Source organism: Staurois parvus, unplaced genomic scaffold (assembly GCF_062004578.1).
Source record: "Staurois parvus isolate SC_StPar_1 unplaced genomic scaffold, SC_StPar_1.0 ptg000580l, whole genome shotgun sequence".
NCBI classification, from domain to species: Eukaryota; Metazoa; Chordata; class Amphibia; order Anura; family Ranidae; genus Staurois; species Staurois parvus.
The window spans coordinates 5,250,525-5,273,243 of record NW_028318376.1 but is presented as its reverse complement, the minus strand read 5'-3'; the positions used below and the strand labels follow the sequence as shown (position 1 = coordinate 5,273,243).

General features: G+C 38.2%; 1 protein-coding gene across 1 annotated transcript in view; it reads left to right on the top strand.

Moving 5' to 3' along the window:
* LOC149450203 (zona pellucida-like domain-containing protein 1) overlaps positions 1-22,719 on the top strand; it is a 125,452-nt gene that overhangs the window by 54,361 nt on the left and 48,372 nt on the right. The window contains exons 5-8 of the mRNA XM_089692231.1: positions 863-960; positions 11,732-11,812; positions 14,101-14,272; positions 21,035-21,143. Coding sequence (XP_089548357.1) covers positions 863-960; positions 11,732-11,812; positions 14,101-14,272; positions 21,035-21,143 — 460 coding nt within the window. The remainder of the gene's footprint in view (positions 1-862; positions 961-11,731; positions 11,813-14,100; positions 14,273-21,034; positions 21,144-22,719) is intronic.

The following is a 22,719-nucleotide window of genomic DNA, read 5'->3' as shown; positions in this document are numbered from 1 at the left end:
CAGGGTTGAGAGAAACCATTCACCACTGACAGGGGTCTTTACAATGATTATGTAAAGCCTTTATCCCTAAAGCAAAACAACTGTTTAACTGCAAATAAAGTATTAGGCCTCATGCACACTGGACGTTTTTTAATGCTGCTCCTAGGGAGCCTGTGCATCCAGAAGCAGTGGAGTTTTGGCAGAAAAAACACTTGATGCCCGTAAATATGCCTAAGCATGTATAAATGCATCTAAACAAGCCTAAGCGCTAGGTGCATTAAGCTCTTAGTGTTAATTTATTTCAATAGCCAGAATAAATTATTATTCTGGCCAATAAAATGAATTAACGCCCAATCACTTGATGCATCTAAACGCGTCTAAACATACCTAACTGAATTACATGCATTTACAGATGCCATACTTTTTTCTGCCAAAACACATCTAGAAGAGATAGCAAAATGTCCATATTAGATGTACTAGCAGATTTAAAAAGACTAAAACTACCCCCCTCCCACCAGATTAACAATTCTGCTGTCTAAAGATGCCCCTGTGCTTCTTAATCCATAGTGGGGAACACTCTAATAGGTGTGTTTCTGGTCAGATCACAGGTAAAAAAAGAGGGAAAAGGCCTAAAAAAGAAAACCAATGCAGCCACCACATCAAATGATTTTGTTTTGGGTTTAATTCGCTTTAAGTCAAACCCAATAAATGCTTGTTAAATTATATACATATTGTATATGCTATAGTTATTTTCACCCACCCTCTCAAATCATAAATCTTGTCCTGTTGTTTCTGGTATCATAATAATGCAAGGTATTTAATTCACCAAACAAAATTGATAGTTCTTGGCAGCAATTCATTTTATTACTTCTTACTCTTGCAGGATTCAACCTACAGCCAGCAGTTGCTGATACCAAGCGCTGGATTGCCATTGAAAACAAAAATATATGCAGCAGTGAGAGCAACCAACCTTGATGGACGGTATTTTGAAGCAGAATACCACTGTCCTTGCTTGTGTTTCATGCTTTGATTTGTATTATAATGGTTTATATTTTTAAACAAGGATTTTTCAATAGTTTTTTTAACTTTCTACAGATAAAGAAAATGTACAGATATTTGAAAATGAAACAAGGACATATCTCAAAAAATACACTCTGAAATGAAAAATGAAGGCCTTTAAATCTTTGGCTGCCAGAGTCATTTAATTGTTTTCCAATTATTCTAAAAAAACATATTTTTTACCTAAAGCACACCTAAACTATAAAACATGATATATTTTCTGAAAGAAAAGGACCTATAGAATAAAAGCGTGGCAGGTGAAAATTTTTATGTCACACAATGTTAGCCAACTGCTTGCAAATCTATATTGGCAGTAAAAAATACATTCAAATTAATGCTAGTGTAAAGAAGCACAGTAAAATCTCCATATTTTTTGTAAATTATGAAATATGAGGCTGAGTCGACAAAATAGATGCCAAATATGTCAAAACTTAAAATTGTTTGCAGTCACGAAATGGTGGTAAACTATGATACCCAGCTATGCCAGTTATCCGCAACCCTGGAGTCATGGAAACAATATCAAATATCTTGGTTGGGCAGGTTCGCTTCCCCTAAAATGATTCTCCTGACCGGTTAACATTTCACCACATATTCTTTGATCCCTTGGGGGGTGGAGGGGGGTCTTAGCCATGCCCCTGATTCAACATTATTACAGGCCCGCACAACTCGCCTCTTTGGCTACCTACCATGCAACAACTAATACGCTGCTGTGGTGAGTATTTGAGCATATCTGGTGGCTTTGATTGTGATAGATATACTCATTTGGATTTTTCTGAATTTGAATAAACACATATCCAACCCCATACTAGAACACTCGCTTAAGATCTGAGATTCAATTACATTTTCGAGGCAATTGAACTCTCCCCATTTTCCATTCGCTACCTTCATAACCATTCCTTTAGTCCTGGCATGGAGGAGGTTGGTCGCTTCTGACGGTGGTTGGCTGCGGGTTTCCATTGCGTTCGAGACCTCCTAATCCCCTATGAAATCCTGACCTACAACAAGTTGCACACTTCCTATCAGATTCTCTGCATTAGAGCTGTTTTGCTACCTCCAATTGTGCAACTTTGTTCACTCCCATTTGAAGCATATGGACTCCTTACTCACCCTCACGTCTTTTGAGCGCACCTGCTATACTGATCTTTTGGCAAAAGGCAGTTTTATGTTTGACCAACTGCCCTACACTGTTCAATGAAAGGTGGACCTGGGGTCTCCACTGGAAGCTCATCAATGGTCTCAAATTTTGGGCACACTCATGTTGCTCTGGTACATGGTGCCATCGAGGCTGGCAAAATGTAACCAAGGTGCCTCAGACTGTTGTTTCCAGGGCTGTGATTCGGCTGGTACCTTAGTACAGGCATGGTGGGAGTGTCCCAGGATAATAAAAGTCTGGGTAAGGGTATACCAACTCATTTATACGGTTTTAGACACCAGTATTTCTAAGAACACTTACTGTATTAGGCATTGCTCAACCTGAAGCCTGTTCAATGCATGCCCAATCAATTTCAGCTAACATCTTTTATTTTCACTGCCGCCAAACAGACCTTGGAGAAAAATAGGAAACCTGTGGTTCTGATTATAAAAGCACAGGTTAAAGTCAAGCTGGCCTGGTATCTGATTATTGAAAACCTGGCAGCAGTCTTGCAGGACAAGCTCAAGAAGTTTAAAAGGTCTCCAATTATTGGGGGAAACCAAAACGCCTCTGTGGTCACTCTAACCGGTGTATACTTTTATTCAGGAATCTGCTCTGAGGTTTTGGACCCTCCCCAATCTTGCCCCAACCCTTCCCCTACCCTTCCTTTCCTACCCACCACCCTCTCCTCCCTCATCCCCCTATATTTTTTTCTCTCCTCCCTCTCTTCTTTTTTCTTCTTCTTCTCCCGCTGCATATGTAAGCCTGGTTACACAGGACATATTACTATTTGCTTAAAATCTTTTATCTCCCTCTGTATGGGGTGATGTGTACACTGTGTTGGCACATGTCTTTTTTTGGGCCGCTGCCCCTTGCCAGAGGCCCAATGCTATACAGGCTATTATCTGTCTGATGAGGAACACGCACCCTAATTGCTTGTTTTTGGTTGTACAGGGGTGCATTTTAGACCTTGCTGCCCCACTTCCATACTCTTAGAACTCTTGGTATCCTTTATAGTTTTTGATGCAATATAAGCCATGCTCTGCATTATTAATTTATACCATGTACCATTATGCTTTGTGATCCACCTTACCTCTTTATACAGGTACTTTGTACATTTTACAATCGTTTTGTATGTTATAAAACCTCAATAAAAACCACTGAAAGATTAAAAAAAATGATGCCCAGAATTTTCCATAGGCAACACTTTAACCCCTTACATCTTATCAATCTAGTATTAAGTCTAATACATTTTCCTGAAAATATTCCTCTCACTCTGGCATGCATTATTATACCTAATATGTGCCATGAAGTTGTTGTTTATGTACTTGTGTGCATTTGTATTTATGTGCAGATAGGCTTTACATTTTTTGAATATACTTTAATTTTTGTGTACCTAAAGTATATGGGAACCTTCACCTTGTAAAACACCCTATTCAGTTTAAAATAGAAACAAAAGGCAAAACATTTGTGTATACATTTAAAAACATAAAAAAATACACTTTTCCCTCTTTTTGAATGATCACATACCCTTTGTTTTCAGCTGCATATGGATCTTAGAGAGCTAGGGGAGGAGAAACAGATGCTCATTGTTCTTCCCAGGGAATAGCTGTGCAGGGGGTGTGTGCGTGTTCTCATACCTAGTGTGGTCAGTTATTAATAGGAAAGCAGAGGGACTGGCAGGAATACCACAGATTTCACACAAAGGAAGCAACACAAAGTACATGGTACAGCAAATACATATCAGGAATATGAAAATTTGTAATGACATATTCTCTAACTAATGCTTGCTCCGAATTCCACCCTACCAGACTGAGTACAGATTGTGCTCAGTTTGTTGTTTTATCTAGCTGCATCAGCTGCAATCAGACATCTCTGACCCAAGAGACAGATGTTTCTTCTCTCTACATTCTGAAAACAGCAATACATATTTTGAGCTAATGGAGAGCACAGGGGGACCTGGGACACATATGGGGGGTTGGTTATAGTTGTGGACTATAAAAATGATCAGGTGGCTTTACAGCTGTCTATATCACGTTTATATGAAAGCACAAAGCTGTTTAAAACTTGCTTACAAAAACATAACTTTTATAACTTTCGTTGTTTAGCTGTCCATTATATTAAAGGTATTGTAAACTTTCAGATATGTTCATTGTTTTAACTACTGTAGGTATTTGTGTAATTATATTTCCTTTATTTTTTGTTTGCCTTTCCCTGTAATGTAGAGCTCACATGTTGTGGTAGCAGTTTCATGGCTGATTGATTCCCTTGTGTCTATGTATTGCTGCAGCTATCGTGTTCCTACGCACCAAAGGGACAGGAAAACTTCCTGTTCCTGAGTCACACAGGGGTTGATGTACTAAAACTGGAGAGTGCAAAATCTGGTGTGGCTGTGCATAGCAGCTAATCAACTTCTAACTTCAACTTGTTCAATTAAGCTTTGACCAAAACAAACTGGAAGCTGATTGGTTTCTAGATTGGTTGGTTTCTTGCACTAGATTCTGCACTCTCCAGTTTTGGTAAATCAACCCCAACATGTCCAATGCATGCCTCACTACCCCCTCTATGTTACATCACAAATGTGGGAGTGCTACACATCATAATGGTGAAACACTTCATCTCCAATATGCATGAGTGAGCTCTCTGTGTGTCTGTGAATGCTTTGCCTGCTTGTGTTTTTTCAGATCTAATTACTGCGTACACAGGAAGTGTTAGGTCTCACACTATAGAGAAAAAATCATCTATTAACCTCTGCAGAGCCATGCTGAATGCCTCTTGTTTCAACGCAAACAGATACTGCTAACACAGGAATGGGAAGATTTACTGTACTATAGGCTGTGTATACGGGGAAACAAATGACACCATGGAACTACATGATCAATGCACACCTTATGCAAGTAAAAAACAAACAAAGTGCACATAGGAATGTTTACCATACCTTTAATGTTAAAGTGTATCTCTAGACAAAACCATTTTTGGTAGTTTTGGATAGGGTGGGGAAGTATTAAACCCTATGTCAAGTTATTTTTGTCAGTGTCCATACTGGGGTGATTAACCCCTCTGTACAAGTGACCATTATAATTTAGAAAGAGAGTGAGGAAAGTCAACAATTTTGCTAAAACAAGTGATCACCCCTCCCTCCTAGATTGTAAACTCGAAAGAGCAGGGCCCTCGAACCCCTAGTATATTGTATTGTTACTGTATTGTCTCATGTTCTGTCCCCCTCGCTATTGTACAGCGCTGAGCAAACCCTTTGGCGCTATATAAATACTGTATAATAATAATAATAATAATAATAATCATGGCAAATCTCTTAATGAGGATGTCTTTCTGTGAGTAAGCTGCCTAGAATGGAAATTACCCTCGCTTTGGGAAATTTTCTCTAACTTCCAGTTGTGCCTCTGGGGTAGGGAGGGAACAGAAATTTCCCCAAAGGTATATGAACAGCGAAAAAAAAAAATAAACTGCAAAAAAGGTTTTAACACTTCCCTACTTTACCCAAAACTAAAATAAAAACATTTTAGCTCTACATACAATTTAATTCTATTTACTATTTGTCAACAGAATTAGGGTGGTTATAAATTGAAACCTGGCCAAACTGATTTTGGCTAATGAGAGTGACATTCTTATTTCTGTGGAGATCAGAAGACACTACTAAATGAATAATCTGAGACAAAGTAATGGTATAATCTGTTGAAAAACCTTACCTAATCGCTATTCCTTTCCCTCAAACATTTTTCAGTTCATAAAAACAAGATTTAGAAACAATGTTTCTTCAGCACAAAAATTCAGCAACTGTATTTGGTATTATTATGCTCCTTTCATGCAACATACATCTATAAACAATGATTTCAACCTAACCAGTTGTGCTCATATTTTCTTTAGAGCAAATATAAATACATATTTGTGTTATGCATATTAGATTGTTTTTTTTTAATAGGGGTGAGTGAGTATGCTTAGGTTTGATTCATGGGCCATTTGTAAAACCCATCATGACTTTAATCAAAACCCTGTTAAAGTCTATAGGGATGAATCTGGAAAATAAATGCTGGGCAATTTTAAGGGAAATAGGCTAGGATTTGTCAAAATAAATGGTATAGGGAGCTGGGCATTGCCATGAGGAACACATACCAATTAATAAAGAAATGTAAAAATACTGTACAGCAGTGAGAGTGTCCTCCTTTTTATGTTACTTTAACCACTTCAAGTCCGGACACTTTAACCCCCTTCCTGCCCAGGCCAATTTTCAGCTTTCAGTGCTATCATACTTTGAATGACAATTGCACAGTCATACAAGACTGTACCCATATGAATTTTTTAGCATTTTTTTGAGAAAGATAAAACTTTATTTTGGTGGTATTTATTCAACACTGAGATTTTTATTTTTTTTGCTATATAAATGAAAAAGTCCAAAAAGTTTGAAAAAAAGTGTTTTTCTTATACAATTTTGCAAATAAATAATATTTCATCATACATCTAGGACAACATTTATTCCAATATCTTTTTAGTAAAAAAAAAAATAACCCAAATTAGTTTATAACCCAAAATTATAATTTTGAAAAAAAATTTTTACATTTTTTTTTAAATATTATTATTATTATTATTTTTTTTTTTTACATACTGTCACCCTAGCAGTACAGTGTTACCATGGTGACACTGTACTATATATATATTTTTTTTTTACACTGATTGCTTTTACATCCATAAAGGCTGTAAAAGCAATCATTTCTCCTTCTCTCTGGCTGCATTCTTGTAGCCATTGAGAAATACTGTGTGAGCTGTGAATGGTCACAGCTTGTCACATGGTACAAGGCTGTTGTGAATAGCCTTGTACCATGTGACCTCTGTTATCATTCACAGATTTCACATGTAGTAAGCAATGATGTCAGAAGTGACATCTTGCTTACTACTCTGCATGTGATCACTGATTAGCCAATCAGTGATCACATGATCGGGACCTCGCAGAGAGGTCCTGTATGATGATCGGTGTTCCACTGTGTCCGGAGGACACACCGGGCACTGGATCATGGTGCTGTGCGCTCCGAGGGAGCTTGCACATTCCAAAATGGTGGGCGCCGTTTATGAACGGCAACCCGCCCCTGGACTGCCACCGTCCAGCAAAAAGCAGCCAGACGGCAAGTGGTTAAGAACATCATAAGAAAACACCATTCTTTCCTATTACATTCTTGGGAGATTCTTTTAATCTGTGTGGTGTTACAGAACAGTTTGATTCTCACAGTGTATGTATTTTGGCATTCCATTTTTGCGTGTTTTAATATTTCTGTTGTAATGTTGGGTGCACTAAATTATATCCCTTTTTCCCTTCTCATATCTGTCATTACATTGAAAAGCATAAGTTCATCTTTCATAACATACAGTATGTTATGAAAGCAATGGCCCCTGCCCCCCAGTGATCCCCCACTTTGACAGCTAGCGGAGGATCTTACCCCCTGCTAGCTGTCAAATTTTAAAAAATATGACTGTGCAGGGCTTTTCCCACCCGACTGGGTCACTCCTCTGTGAATGAGAAACTACAAGTCCCGACAGCCTCAGTGGCTGTCAGCTTATAGTTCTCAATGAACTACCATGGTACTGTGAATCGTCATGGTAGTTCATTGAATCTTCCTGTTAGTATATCTGCTTGCTCATACATCCCGTACGGGCAAGCAGATATATTGACAGATCTGCAGGAGACCTGGGGCAATGCTTTATAGGCTCCTGCAGCAAAAAATATTACATACACATTTTTTACCTGCATAAAAATGTGCATTTATTATTTTTTTACCAAAAGGTGAACGTTTGGTTCAAAAGGTAAAGGCTATTGCTGCCAACCTGAAGCAAACACAGGCAGAGATGGCAATTCAACTTGGAAGCTTCCAAAAAAAATGTTCTAGGGCTAGGCGTAAACACTACCTTGTCCCTGTAGAAAAATAAAGCAAAAAAAAAAATGGGTTCCTTGCATGACAAGACTACCAGATTAGACACTGGTGTCTAATGAGACCTACAAAGAATCACAACTTGTATGATAGAATAGAGTTAGCAATATCTGTAATGTTAAAAAAGGCTATTTTTGAAGAGAAGACAAAACAAGTTAGGGGTTTTATTCAAGGAGTGAGAGGCCAACTGTCTCTTAAACAAGATAGATAGGGCAGAAACATGACCTTTCATAACTCGGGTCCAGACCTACTCATTTTCCCATCCACCATTAGTAATTAATAATTATTTTATGCAATTTATTTTGCACACTATTTCAAGATTAGCATTTTTTTGTTACCATTTAACTTTTTTATTATTAAAAATGTTTAGGTTATTTTTTCCATCTTTAAGGCATAGGCATTTTCAGAACTCACCAGTGGTAACATCCTATCCCTTCAGACACTCTGTAATCTGCCCCTAATTTGCTGCAGAAATTCCCTACCCACAGTGATGCGGAATTTACCACTACATACAGTATATATATATATATATATATATATATATATATATATATGGCTGTTTTCAGCCATTACAATAAACTACCTTCCAGCAAAAACTCTATTATCTGTCCGTAATCTTCTGCAGGCCTGGCCAACACACTGTGATTATGCCTGTGACACACGCATGTAACTGTAGACATTTACGGCAATCAGCTAGCTCTCCCTGCATACCTGATGATCACCCTCTAAATTAACAATGTCTCATACAACATGCATTGAACAAATGCTGCGGGAAATCCTTACTTTTATAAGGACACATAAGAAAACCCTGATAACTGTCCCTTCTAGGTCACCTGATTAAGGTGCATTGGCCATAAAGTACATTGTTGACAATTGACTATTGTATTGTTGAATTAATTCCATTTTCTGCAGCCTCAAACAGCAACCCGCACCCAGAGCTTATTCCATAGAAATTTGATAGCATGCTACATTTTTTCAGCTATTCCTATATAAATATGAAAAAGCAAAAAAAAAGCTGACATGTCAGGACTTGATCTCACTTGATGGATACCTATGCACTTTCTGTGTAGACAGAGAACTTCTTCAACATCAGAAAACTGATGAATGTCTAGTTTTCAATTACACAAAGACCACAACATTTTACAAGTAAACAAGACTGTTTTAGCAGCTGTATCTAAAAAGGTTTTTAACCTGGTAAGATCCAGATCTGTTTTCTCACTTTGGCTATTGGCCTATTGGCTTGAAAACTACTTGTTACTTGTGACATATTTTTGGGAATAAGCAAGGCTTTCTTTTGTTGATATTGCATTTAAAATATTTATTTCATTTTATATATATATATATATATATATATATATTGTGGGAACTTGCTTCAAATGATAGAGCTTTGTTAAACGCACACAGCAACTCGCTTGCTTTTTAAGGCCTTTTTAGCCCACTTTTATTTAAATGAAAGTTCAAAACATCAGGAGTTTCCCACAAAGGGGTATCGATCATTCACATACACAAAATTCAGCCTCCTGGCTCTCTCAGATATACACAATCTTCCACTGGCCTTCCTCTTCAGGCTTACATCTGTCTCCTGCAGACTCTTTCAAAAACATGGCTCTCGCACACAGCTGGCCATTAGCACACAGCTAGTCCCAAGAAGCTCCTTGCCGCTTTTGGCTTCCACCTCTCCTTGGTGGAGCCCTCCTGACTCCTATCTGCCGGGGTGGAGCCCTCCTGACTCCTGTCTGCCAGGGTGGACCCTCCTGACTCCTGTCTGCCGGGGTGGAGCTCTCCTGACTTCTATCTGCCGGGGTGGAGCCCTCCTGACTTCTATCTGCCGGGGTGGAGCCCAGAACTCTGGTCCTGACTCCATCTAAAGGCCTGAACACACCTGTGCAATCAGTCTCCTGGCCTATTCCAACACCTGGTCCCAGGATTGGAGATTTCATCCCTCCCAAATCGCTTCGAAATCTCCAGGCTCCAGCTCCCAAAATGGACCTTACAAACAAAGGAGGAACGTGAAAAGCCACTTTCCTCCGTATCAAACACTTACCCTGGAGCCCCTCAACCTGGCTTGTTGAGAATCCTGGGTGACAGATTGCCACACTGTCACAGTATATATATATATATAATGAGAGAGAGAGATGTATTTTAAATGGAAAAAAAAATTAAAAATGCATTTTTTAAAATCAATTTGAGTAAGGTTTTTACTACAAAGTTTCATTTGAATAAATACCATATAGACCGCACTTTGGCCGTGCAAACAATAAACTTAGTACTCAGTCCCAGTATGTGAAAATGAAATGCAAAGGTGCTAAATTCTTGATTGTGAACTCCGTAATAAAGTGACAGGTGCCCCACTGTGCTCAGACTGGTGCCCCACATAGATTTGCACTCACTGTCATCCCATGAGCACCTATCTTTAGGATGGTCATATGCGCTTTTGGGACTATTCCAGTGTGCAACATTGTAATGGTAACCGGGGTTCCTTCACAGGCGTAAAACGACGTTGCTATTGGTAACTGGTGTTCCTTCGCAGAGGCTATATCAATACCAAAATTTCTCCTCTCCTCCACAGGCAGTAATTCAAGTAATCAGCACAAAAATAAAAACAAAAGCAGACATCCCATAGGGTAAAACCGTAAAACCTTTAATGGTGGGTACAGACTGTGAAAATGCAATTCACAAAAAAAGTGCTCAGGTTATGGGCACTTTTCTTGTGAGTTGAATTTTTACAGTCTGTCCCCACCATTAAAGGTTTTACGGTTTTACACTATGGGATGTCTGCTTTTGTTTTTATTTTTGTGCTGATTACTTGAATTACTGCCTGTGGAGGAGAGGAGAATTTTTGGTATTGATATAGCCCCTGCGAAGGAACACCAGTTACCATTACAATGTTGCACACTGGGATAGTCCCAAAAGTGCATATGACCATCCTGAAGATAGGTGGTCATGGGATGACGGTGAGTGCAAATCCATTTGGGGCACCAGTCTGAACACAGTGGAGCACCTGTCACTTTATTACGGAGTTCACAATCAAGGATTTAGCACCTTTGCACTTTATTTTCACCTACTGGGACTGAGTAGTAATACCAGTATAGCAAATATTTATTGCATTTCACAAATTATGTACTTATTGTCACTAAGTTTATTGTTTGTACGGCCCAAGCGCAGTCTATATGGTATTTATTTAAAATTTTGTGTGTATGAGTTCACAATTAGGACTGCTGCTTAATACGGGTACTTGATATTTTTGTTTTCATTCAAAAATGCAGCAGCCTTCTCTTTTTCAAAGTTTCATATAAATATATAAAAATATCCAAGGAGAGCAGGGAGTGGAAGGTGTTAATTAGGAGTAAACAGGAATAACAAGGGGTTAATTAAGAGTTGGAAGGGAAAGATTTTTTACTAAGGAAGTCAACTTTTTTCCATTTTCATTTTCAAGTTTTCAAATTTCCATACATCATAGAGTTCCAGGGAAGGGCTCTAGGATGTATAAAGTGCATCCTATGTCTTTAACTGCTTGATTACAGTTTTAATCTTTTGGGTATACCGTATTTAAAATGTTTACTAGGAAAAGTTAATCACCATTTTCATTGGGTTAAACTGACCAAGTGACTACTTATTGATATAGGTGGAATGTTTTAATGGACTACTGTTACACCACCCCATCTGGAAATCCAAACGATGACATCAGATATGATCTTTTCCTCAGGTAATATGTCTGTAATAAACCTTTGAAAGGTATCCAAGGTACATGCTTGAAGAAGAAATTGTACACTGTAGAGTTTTACCTGTAATATTATTTGTATATGTGTTTTAACACTTTTAGGTAACAGAATGATATGTGCACTGATAAATAGCCTTACACCTTTCATTATGGTACATAAATAGGCTTATTTTGTAGGAAAAAAGGAATGTGCAAGTAGCTGTAACCCAAAGCATCATATTTACACACATATTTTTTTGTCCAATAAAACATATTATATACAGTAGAACATCAAGAAGATTAATCATATAAACATCAATGTAAAAAGCTGATAAAAGTCTTTGAAACGTTTTTATGTTTTACACTTTTTAAAAGTATGATAAATTTTGAGCCCTGAGGTGAAAATTTAATGTGGAAATATAAATTTAAATAGAAATGACTGAATACACAGAATTCAGAGTATCAGATAAACTGAATACAATGATCTAACAGCTAAGATAATTTGGATTTTTTAATGGTTCATATTATTTATGTCATTCCAGCTTTTACGGTACAACAAAGAGCAACTAAAATCGACCCAATACAAGTGATCAGATTTCAGTTTAGATAAATCAGTAAGGAGATTATTTCTGATTGGCTGCTATGGGGTACATAACTTCCTCTCTATGCTATCTTTATTGAGTAAAACAAAGAAGGTACTCTTACCGTTTATTTTTAAGCCTGCCAAACACAGAAGAGAACTATTAGAATAAAACGGTTATTCCTCATGTTTGACCAATGGGAGGAGCCAAATAAATAATTCTATTATATCCCTGATTCAACTATGCATTTAGACCTGCTCATTTATACTACAGCAGATACAACCAAATAATACAGAGCCATTTATTCCAGACTTCCAAAATGCACACAGCTGTTTCAGACATGTTGACAATTCTCATTACAGTATGTAGAAACCATGGCTTCTACGATGTAGGGGAAGAGGAAGTCCCTCTTCATATTTGCAAATACCAATTAAAACCAGTAGTGGTTCCTGACAGTTGTGGGCAGAAGCTCCATTGAAAAGAATGGGAGGCAGACAGCTCCACTCATGTGAAATCGCTCAAGCAGCAATTACCTGTGAATGCTCGGCCCTGGAAACAAACTGTGCGAAAGGCCAATCATTTGCAGGCAATTGTTTCCATACAGATTACATGCAAGTGGTCACAAACAGCTGTGGAAGCTGTCAGTCTCCCATTACTTTCCATTGGGCTTCCCATCTGTGGCTAATTGCCTAAAAACCCTGCTGGGTTTCCAGCATCTAATTGTTAATGGCCCCATTTGCAAATATGAATGGGGCTTAACAAGATGGGCTCAGGTGATGTGACTTAAAAAGTGAAAAACCTCCCCACTGAGCCAATATAAAGCACAGACTTCCCTTGCACCTGAGTAGCCATTCTTTACAAAGTGAATCTTCACCATATTCACTAAGCTCTGGGGAAAATGAGTGCAGCTGCACTTGCAAAGTGCACAATTTGCCGCCTTTAGTAAATCAGCCTTATTAGGTGTGCTTTTCTTCTTCAATTTGTTGGGGGGTTCTACATTCACTGGCCACTTTATTAAGTACACCTTGCTAATGCCAATAAAATATCCCTACACCATTACATCACTACTACCAGCCTGAACCATTGATGCAAGGCAGGATGGACCCATGCTCTCCTGCTGTTTACGCCAAATTCTGATCCTACCATCTGAATGTCGCATCACCAGTCTGCCTATTCTCCTCTGACCTCAGACATTAACAAGGCATTTTCGTCCACACAACTACCACTCTCTGGATATTTTCTCTTTTTCGGACCAGACTCTGTAAACCCTAGAGATGGTTGTGTGGGAAAATCCCAGTAGATCAGCAGTTTTTGAAATTCTCAGACCAGCCCGTCTAGCACCAACAGCCATGCCACATTCAGTCACCTAAATCCCCTTTCTTCCTATATTGCTGCTCGGTTTGCACTTCAGCAAGTCGTCTTCACCACATCTACATGCCTAAATGCATTGAGTTGCTGCCATGTGATTGGTTTATTAGCAATTTGTGTTACCAAGCAAGTGAACAGGTGTAATTAATAAAGTGGTTGGTGATTGTATTTAGCTAGTTAAAAACTGTCACAAGCTAGTCATTAACCGTTAACTATCTCAGGAAAACTCATGTATCAGTCAGTATTTAAAATGAGTTTGATATACCACTGTTTTAATCTTTGACTGAATTAGATATATATTATTTAAAAATGTTTTAAATTATATTTTCATTCTTTAATATAAAGCTGTGATAAAGACCCACAGACAACAATATTTGAAAATGGTAAGAGCCAGATGGGAAGATTCTCTTTTGAAGTGTTCCGATTTGTCAAGCACAAGAACCAGAAAATGTCCACAGTATTCTTGCATTGTGTAACAAAGCTGTGCCGATCAGATGACTGCCCTTTTCTTACACCTGTAAGTTGTTAAATATGATGTTTAGTATTAAAAAACTAGTACATTGGTGAAAACTATGATATATTGCTAACTGTCTAGAAGATGATTTGCCAAAGCATTTATCAGTTTTGAAAGCTTGTACTTAATTTTAAGTCACCCAGGATCCCTTTGCAGGTTTGTAGAAAAACCATGTAGGCTTGTACTTGTACTTTTTCCTAAAACATCCAAGATCCTACCCAGTTTTGTGAAAATATAGGCCATGCACTTACTCTTTTCAGGGTTACTTAATGTTTGTACCTATCTGTAACCATAGCAGGGATGTACAATGTTCCCTGCTACTTTCTCACACATGGATATATCGATAACCAGGTACTGGTTAAATCTGATGTCTTGTAGCCCAGGTGTTCTGGATTCTATGCACTACCAACATGCCATTTGTATTCTCTAACTGTATCTGTGTGGTGTTTGCTCCTAGTTCTCTGGTATCTCTTCACAAAAGCCTAATAGCATGTTAACTGACTTCTTCCTATTTCATTCATAACATATGTGCACTATGATGGAAATGCTTTATCAAAAGCAACCTCAGGCAGCTTTTGTAACATGGCCGGATCTAGGGGGTTGCTGGGGTGGGCGTCGCTCTCCCAGATTTCAGTTGTGCCCTCCCAGACTGCTGAGCTCCTCCCCCCCATCCCCACACTCAGAGCCGGGACAAAGGAAAGGGAGCCTGGAGCAGTTAAGTCCAGAAAGTGACGAGAGAGCAAGGATTAGCGGTTCTGTGCTCTGCCCCCTCCTCCTGTCAGAACAGCGCTGCTCCATATAGCTGATGACACAGGATCACTCCATCCATCGAACTTTACACAGTTTCAATACCCACCACTATGTCCTCCAAGGACCCCAAGACTGGATGCTCACACATGGGGGCTCCTCCCCACTCAACACACTGTTGAAATCGGATTCCCTTACAGACACAACCTTGATCTGCAGTATATAGCTGGCTGCTATGTTGCAGTTCTGACCCTGTCCTCTCCTCTTCTGACCCCTGTCCTCTACCCTGCTGACCCTCTGTACCCTGCCCTGCTGACCTCTGTCCTCCATCCTGCTTACCCCCATACACTGCCCTTCTGACCACTGTCTTCTGTCCTGCAGACTCCTTTTTCTCTACCTTGCTGACACCCTTTTTTCTGCCCTACTGCCCTGTCTTCTGCCCTGCTGCCCTATCTTTGCCCTGATAACCCCTGTTCTCCACCCTGCTGACCCCTGTTATCTCATCTGTTGACCCCTGTCCTTTGCCCTGCTGATTCCTATCTTCTGCCATACTAAACCAAAGTATACTATCCTACTGACACAGTCCCCTGACCTCCCATCCTCTGCCTGCTGACCCCTATCCTGTGTCCTCCTGAACCTCTGTATACTGCCCCACTGACTCTTTTACACAACCCTGCTGATCTACCATCCTCTGCCCTGCTGACCCCTATTTTGTGCCCCACTGACTGCTTGTACACTGCCCTACTAAGTCGTGTACACTCCCCTACTGACCTCTCATCCTCTGTCCTACTGACCCCCTGTACACTGCCCCGCTAACCCTTGTACACTGCCTTAATAACCCACTGTAAACTGCCCTACAAACTAATGACCTCTGTACTCTGCCCTACAAACTGCTGTCCCTATCTGTACACTGCCCTACTGACATCTATACACTGCCCTGTTGACCTCGCATCCTCTGCCCCCCTGATGTTTTTTACTGCACCCCCACATCAGGCAGGCTAGATCTGGCCCTGTTTTGTAATGTGTATCATTCCATCTACTTTTAGGAAGTACGGTGTAATTAATTTACAGAATATATCAATATCACAGAATGTAATTCTGTTGTTCAAAAAAGCATCTCCAGCATTCCCTGTGTCCTTGGTTTCACTTTGTTGCTAAGTTTAAAGTGCATCTTCACCCTTTAAATGGACTTGGCCTCTCTCCATCTCACTTCCATGCACATACAGTATGTTGTGGGGGTTTTTTTTGTTTGTTTACTTTTTTTTTTTAAGAATTAGTTTTGGCCCATCCCCCACACTCCATCATTTGCATAGGTGAAGGGCGTCAGTGCCCCCAGGGCCTCCTGAGATATGTGACGCTCATATCCTAGGAGGCACTGGGAGCCCTGAATGTCATCCAATTAACTAACAGAGGAGGAGGTGGGCCTAGCATTCATCCTCAGAAGTATGCACCAGAAGAACCAGAACAACCTTCCAATGCCATTGCAGAGGAACATGGTGGCTCGGGACACAGCAGCGACTGCTGAGAAATTGATCTCAGCAGGAAAATGCTGGATCCTCTGTTTATATGAAATGTGCACCGCCCAGCGTCAGGTAAGCAAGGGAGAGAAAAGAATGATTGTGAGGGAGGGTGAAAATCCTCTATGAAGTTCTAGTATTGCTCTACTTATTGTGCTTGGTGTTTGGAAAGCATCCAAGTGTATCTTATAAAAAAATGTAAGTTTGGTGTCACCTAGCGTTCACCATGACATATTATACTATGGGCTTTAATTCTTCTGACTTCAAGGCTAAGCCCTGCTCCCTAACAGGTACTTCTAACAACTCTTCATATTCCTAACGATAGCTTGAATTATACTATCTTGTAACTAATAGCTTCCATTACATCCTGCATCTTGTATCTGATATGCCCCATTACCATATATTGTCCATTACTTTACCTTTTTATAATTGTCTTGCATCTATATTTTTTTGCACATGAAAATATATGAACCTAACCTGCGTCATTTACTCACACAAGTTGCATGAACATAAATATTTGGTTAACTCATGCCTCATCACCTTAAAGAAATAGTTTTTAAGATTTTATTCACGTTCTCATTAAACTGTATGCTGAATTGGACTATTTCTTCACTTTGCCTTCCTATCTTCTACTGCCCCAGAAAGCAAATCTTAAAGATTAAAATGAACATACTGGGTTCTAATTAGCTTAATCTGACAATGGACATGATATGGACATGACCATGGAAAACAGTTGAGGGTGCATGCATGAAATAAAACACTCTCTTTATGTCTTCTAGGCCAGTTTCTCCTAATCTCCTTTATACCGTATATAAAGTGGTTTATATGCAGTGGGTTCCTAACCCACCCACTCAATTGTTTTGGTTCCTGACCATATCAGAAGATGGTCATCACATATCTCTGGTCATCTTATTCTTCATCTGGTCTTTATACACTAAAGCAAAATACTAGCAAGGCTCTTTATTAGTAGATCAAAATTTCATGATTGAAACTAAATTATTCTTACTTCTTATATTCTTTATTTTCTATATTTATATAGCACCAACATGTAATGCAATCTTTATTGAGTAGATAAAACCATTTACAATAATACCTGTGTTTCACAGAAACTTACAGACCTGAGTGTCATCCCAGTGTGTACATTAAACATGCACACCAGTTCCAATTTGGGATTAAGCCAGTGAATCTACAAGTGTGTTAATGTATTTTGCCACAGCATATATACATTATATACTATATATATATATATATATACAGTATATATTCTATGCTGGGAACACATTCATCATTTTAACTGCAAACCAGAGGCGTTATTGGAAAACACCCATAAAATCTCATTTTATGTTTAGGTAGAAATTTTTCTTGCTAACAATGTTTGTTAGTGTAATCATAGTTTCAGAATACAATATACAATATAAACCTTATTTTTAAGCTATTTAAAATTTACTACTTTTTGGAATGCGGTTTCCAGATTAGTATACACAATAATAGGGCCACTCACTTTCAATTAGACAAATTCCATCATGTACTAGCTATGCCTTTAGATTATCTTCAAAACCAGGTATAGCAGCTCATAAACCACATTCTTATTAAAGCAAATTGTCTATTAGGTATGCTCTGGAAAATCCTTCACCCCTGCTATAACTCTGTTATATGAATTTGCAATAACTGACAGCTTGAACACCACATCTCGGATAAATAATAAATTGAATTTTTTTTCAGTAATGACGGGATACATTGGAACATGCTAAACCCCAATGACTGATGGCTTATATTATAATGGAAATGGATAAGGCTAAAGGACTGGTTTACCTGTTAACAGTTGTTATTAGTTTTGTGCTGTTTATATTTTCTGTTTCCACTTTTATTTTCATCATTTTAATTCCTTGTAGACTTATTAGTTTACCATTCTTGTATCTATGCCAAGCTACACTGAAATAAAACACAAATTAATGTGATAAACATAAAGACTTAAAATAAAGAATTAAAAAATATTCATCAGCTCACAAAAAAATTAAAATTGTGACAGTTTGTAGAATGCAATTAAAAATATTCAATACATTATATTGCTCAGAAAAAGAGAACAGGTGTATTAGTGGCAGCAGCAACTTATTTTCCAGTGCAGATCACAAGCTAAAACCATTTATGTTAAGGTTATTTATATTTTTCAAGAACTTAAAGTGGTTTTAAACCTCAGACATGAAGTATGAACAAAGCATATCCCTCTATAGTGTGTACTTGTCTCAATCAAGATCACTAACATGTAATTTCTGTCTGCTGTTTTGTTCCTTTGTTATTAGCATAAATCACTTCTGACACCAAGTTTTCCTGACACCAAAAGTGATGACAGGGGAGGGACCCCCAACAAACTGATCAGTGCTCTCCTCACTGAGCTCTGCAGTGTGTAGTTTCAGCTCTTCATCCCTTTTTTTTCTGAACTCTATTTGAGTGTGCATATAATCTCTCATGGGTGGTTTTAAAGTATAGTAATAAGGGTAGCAAAATAGAAAAATATTGTTCAAGATAGGGGATGTGGCAAATTCAAATGTATTTATCATTTAGACAAATTTACCACTTTACTGCCATAGGGCTGCTCTCTTGTGCAAAATCATGTATATGTCACAGCAGAAGCCAAGCTGCAATTGATGTTCGCTGGCAACTGCAGATTGTTGGGCAGGGAAGAAGAACAGAGCTGTGCCTATGTTTACACAGGCACAGCTCTGTTGTGACAGGAGGGAGTGATTGATTATGTGTCCCTGCAGAGCTGGGAACATGATCCATCATTTCCCCTTGTTCCAGCACCACCTAGTGTACATCAGGCACATAGCTAGGCACACACTTAACCCTTTGATCACCATAGATGTTAACACCTTCCCAACCAGTGTCATTAGTACAGTAATCAGTGCATATTTTTAGCACTGATCACTGTATTAGTGTCACTGGTGCCCAAAAAGTGTCAGTTAGTGTAAAAATGTCTTCTGCAATATCACAGTCCCACTTTAAGTAATGGCAGCGATCAGTGACTTATAGCGGGACTGCGGTGGGCATTCTGACACTGGGGGGAACTGCCGTGGTGTCACTGACATCCCCAGTGTCACCCATACAGTGATCAGTGCTAATAAAAAGCACTGACACTGTACTAATGGCACTTGGCAGGAAGGGGTTAACTGTGGGGCGATCAAAGAGTTAACTGTGTGCTGTTTCACAATAAGCTGTGTCTGTACTTTCACCTGTAAGCACACTGCTTTGTATGGCTCTGTTCTGATTGACAGCTGAGGCCACAAGTAGCAGCTTTGGTAGGGATATATATACATGATTTTGCACACCCCTGCCACCCTGTAGCAGTATTTGTGCTATAGGGCGGCGGGAAAGTGGTTAGTACACTGATATACAAGATAATGTAATGTCTGCTTTGAGATTCCTTCTTGGACTCGGTAAAACTGAGTACTAGAGCTTTAGCAGGCTTTACAGTACATATACAGTATGGCTACTCTAAAACTGGTCATACATGGTAGTGTAGTGTACAAGCCTCAGAAACTAATTAATCTATTATCCACATGTTTAATCCACCCATCAATTGTCAAGTTGAAACTGGTCTTGATTTGAATGCTCCTTTGGATGAGCACATTTCTAATTTTATCAGTTTGGTTTATCCTTTTTTACGATAAATGTTTATTTTTGCTAAAATTGTTAATAATTTAATTTATTGATTGATCTTCACAAAATACATATTATATATTAATCATAAACAAAGCCCACATGCAGTTTGAAAAGCACTAACATTTTGTCTATACAGCTGGAATTACAAATTCAAAATAAGTTACTGAGCAAAAGTTTGAAGGAAACTGTGAATATATAAATAGACACAAACTGAGAAAAAAAATTGAAAATCCTATAGAATTCAACTGGATTTTTCCAGTCATGTTTGATTGGTGTCATTTTGATTCCATTGCTTTGCAGTTAATCAAAACCAACAGTTTAGGTCTTGGATTGTTTTGTGATTTAAAAAAAAGAGATTCAAAAGTTTTCACTACCTATATTACCTATATGATTGGCTTTGGACAGGATATTTTCTGTGTTTTTGTCTTTATTTCTGTATTCTGAGTTCCTCTTTTGGTTGACACCTATTGTCATCTTGTTTTTCTATGCTTTATTCCTTGTATAACATTTTATCTGTACACTGGCTGGTATACCATTGAGTTCAGGCAAGACATTTGTTTTTTACATTGGGATCAAGATTGAAGCCATCTGCAAATTATTTTTTTGTAATTATTATTAAAAAACCTTAAGCTCACATACTACATTGTCTATTAAAATATATATATATATATATATATATATATATATATATATATATTTAAAACTTAGGATAATTTGCTATATTCATAGTCATATTGATTGCTATTTTGAAACAGCAAGACAAAAAAACCTTTCTGTAAAAACACTGCAATTTTCAAAAGAAAATGTGATGTTAATGGTGTATGCTATTTAACCCCCACAGAGCTGCCATAACAGAGAAAAAAGAGATGTACATACAAAGACTACATTAGCACCCCAGGGTCTCTCTGGAAATGCTGTTGTATCTGCTGGGCCAATCATCACAAGAAGTGGTAATACATTTTGTTCATTTAAATTAAAATGTTTTCATTCAACCAGTAAGTCTATCTATCTATCTATCTATCTATCTATCTATCTATCTATCTAGTTATATATCATTTCTTTCCATCCAATCCAGTTCAGATTTTTTTTTTAAAAAATTAAGGTGGAGGCAGACTGCTGTTTATTTCAGCTTTTCAGGACAAAATGTAATCAAATGTAAGTGAAATATGTTTTCTGTATTTGAGGTCAAAGTATATCTGATCATTCAATAGCAACAAAAATGACAATACAGGCAAAGAGAATTGAATATATTTATCCGAAGTGCCAAATACGAAAGGCCTGCAGTCTAATTACATGGTTGTTTCATTGAGGATCTGTTACGTGATAACACTGTTTCATAGAATGTCTGCTTATCCACTCTTCTAGCTATCTATTTACTTTTAAAATATGTCCTTGCTACCTGACACAATGGCACTGTTGTCACCAGGCCAAGAATTGGCCACAAAGCAATACAAAAACTCACAAAAATTCTTATCTTTTCTGACTAGATTTATATTTAAAAAGAATCAGGATAAAATTTAGATCAGATATCAAGGAGTCACTTTTTAATACTATCTCCACAATTAAAAATAACCTGAACTGTCAATGCCAATATCCAAAGAGATAAAAAGTGTTCAGGCTATGCTTGAAAACCAAACAAATATTTTTAAACAGAGCTCCTTGTGTACCATGGGTCCCAGATCCAAATGCTGTCTGCATAGTAAAATAAGACCTTTTCTGTAATCCCGCTAACACACTCCCATCATCTACCCTCATACATAAAATAATAAAATTATTATAATATTGTATATGTATATATAAGTGTCCAGGCAAAAGTCCACACAAAGTACTCTTCCAAGTGTTGAAAATCAATCCAGTTCGTAGCTTTTCAATCCAAGATACCTAAAAAAAAATAAACTAAATATAGTGCATTATCTTTAAAACAAAAACACTCGTGACACTTAAAGTGATTCCTCCTAAACCCACACTCGTGAGAAACCAACACTTCAACTTGTGATTAGTGCAAAAATCCAAAAACAGTGTCACCAATCAAATATAATTAAATACCATTACCCTCTCATGGATAATGAAACTTCACAACCATTCCATGTTAATCCACATCAAACTACTCGTGATCACATGCATCAAATATAAGTAGTGCCACAACTCTTGCAGGATAACGTACCATTACCCTCTTTCAATATAAACAGGCATGGGACTCCTCCTGGGTAATCCGTGACTTCCCCTTTCCTGAAGTGCCCAATCCAGACTTCCCCGCTCCTCGGAAGGGAAGACAATGCTCAGTGGAGTATATAAAAGTAAATCCGTGATTTTATTATTAAAGCTTACATTGGGTACAAAGAAAGGTCCATCCTCTCCCACAGTTCGTATGACTGAATTCCAGTATCCAAGATGGCCGTGCCGCTCCTTCCGGTTTGACGTTCTGACATGACGCGTTTCGTCACTTCTGACTTTTTCATAAGGGTTCACCTTTTTTTTCCTTTTACCAATATTGAAAGCAAAGAGAATTGCTTGATTCACAGTCAG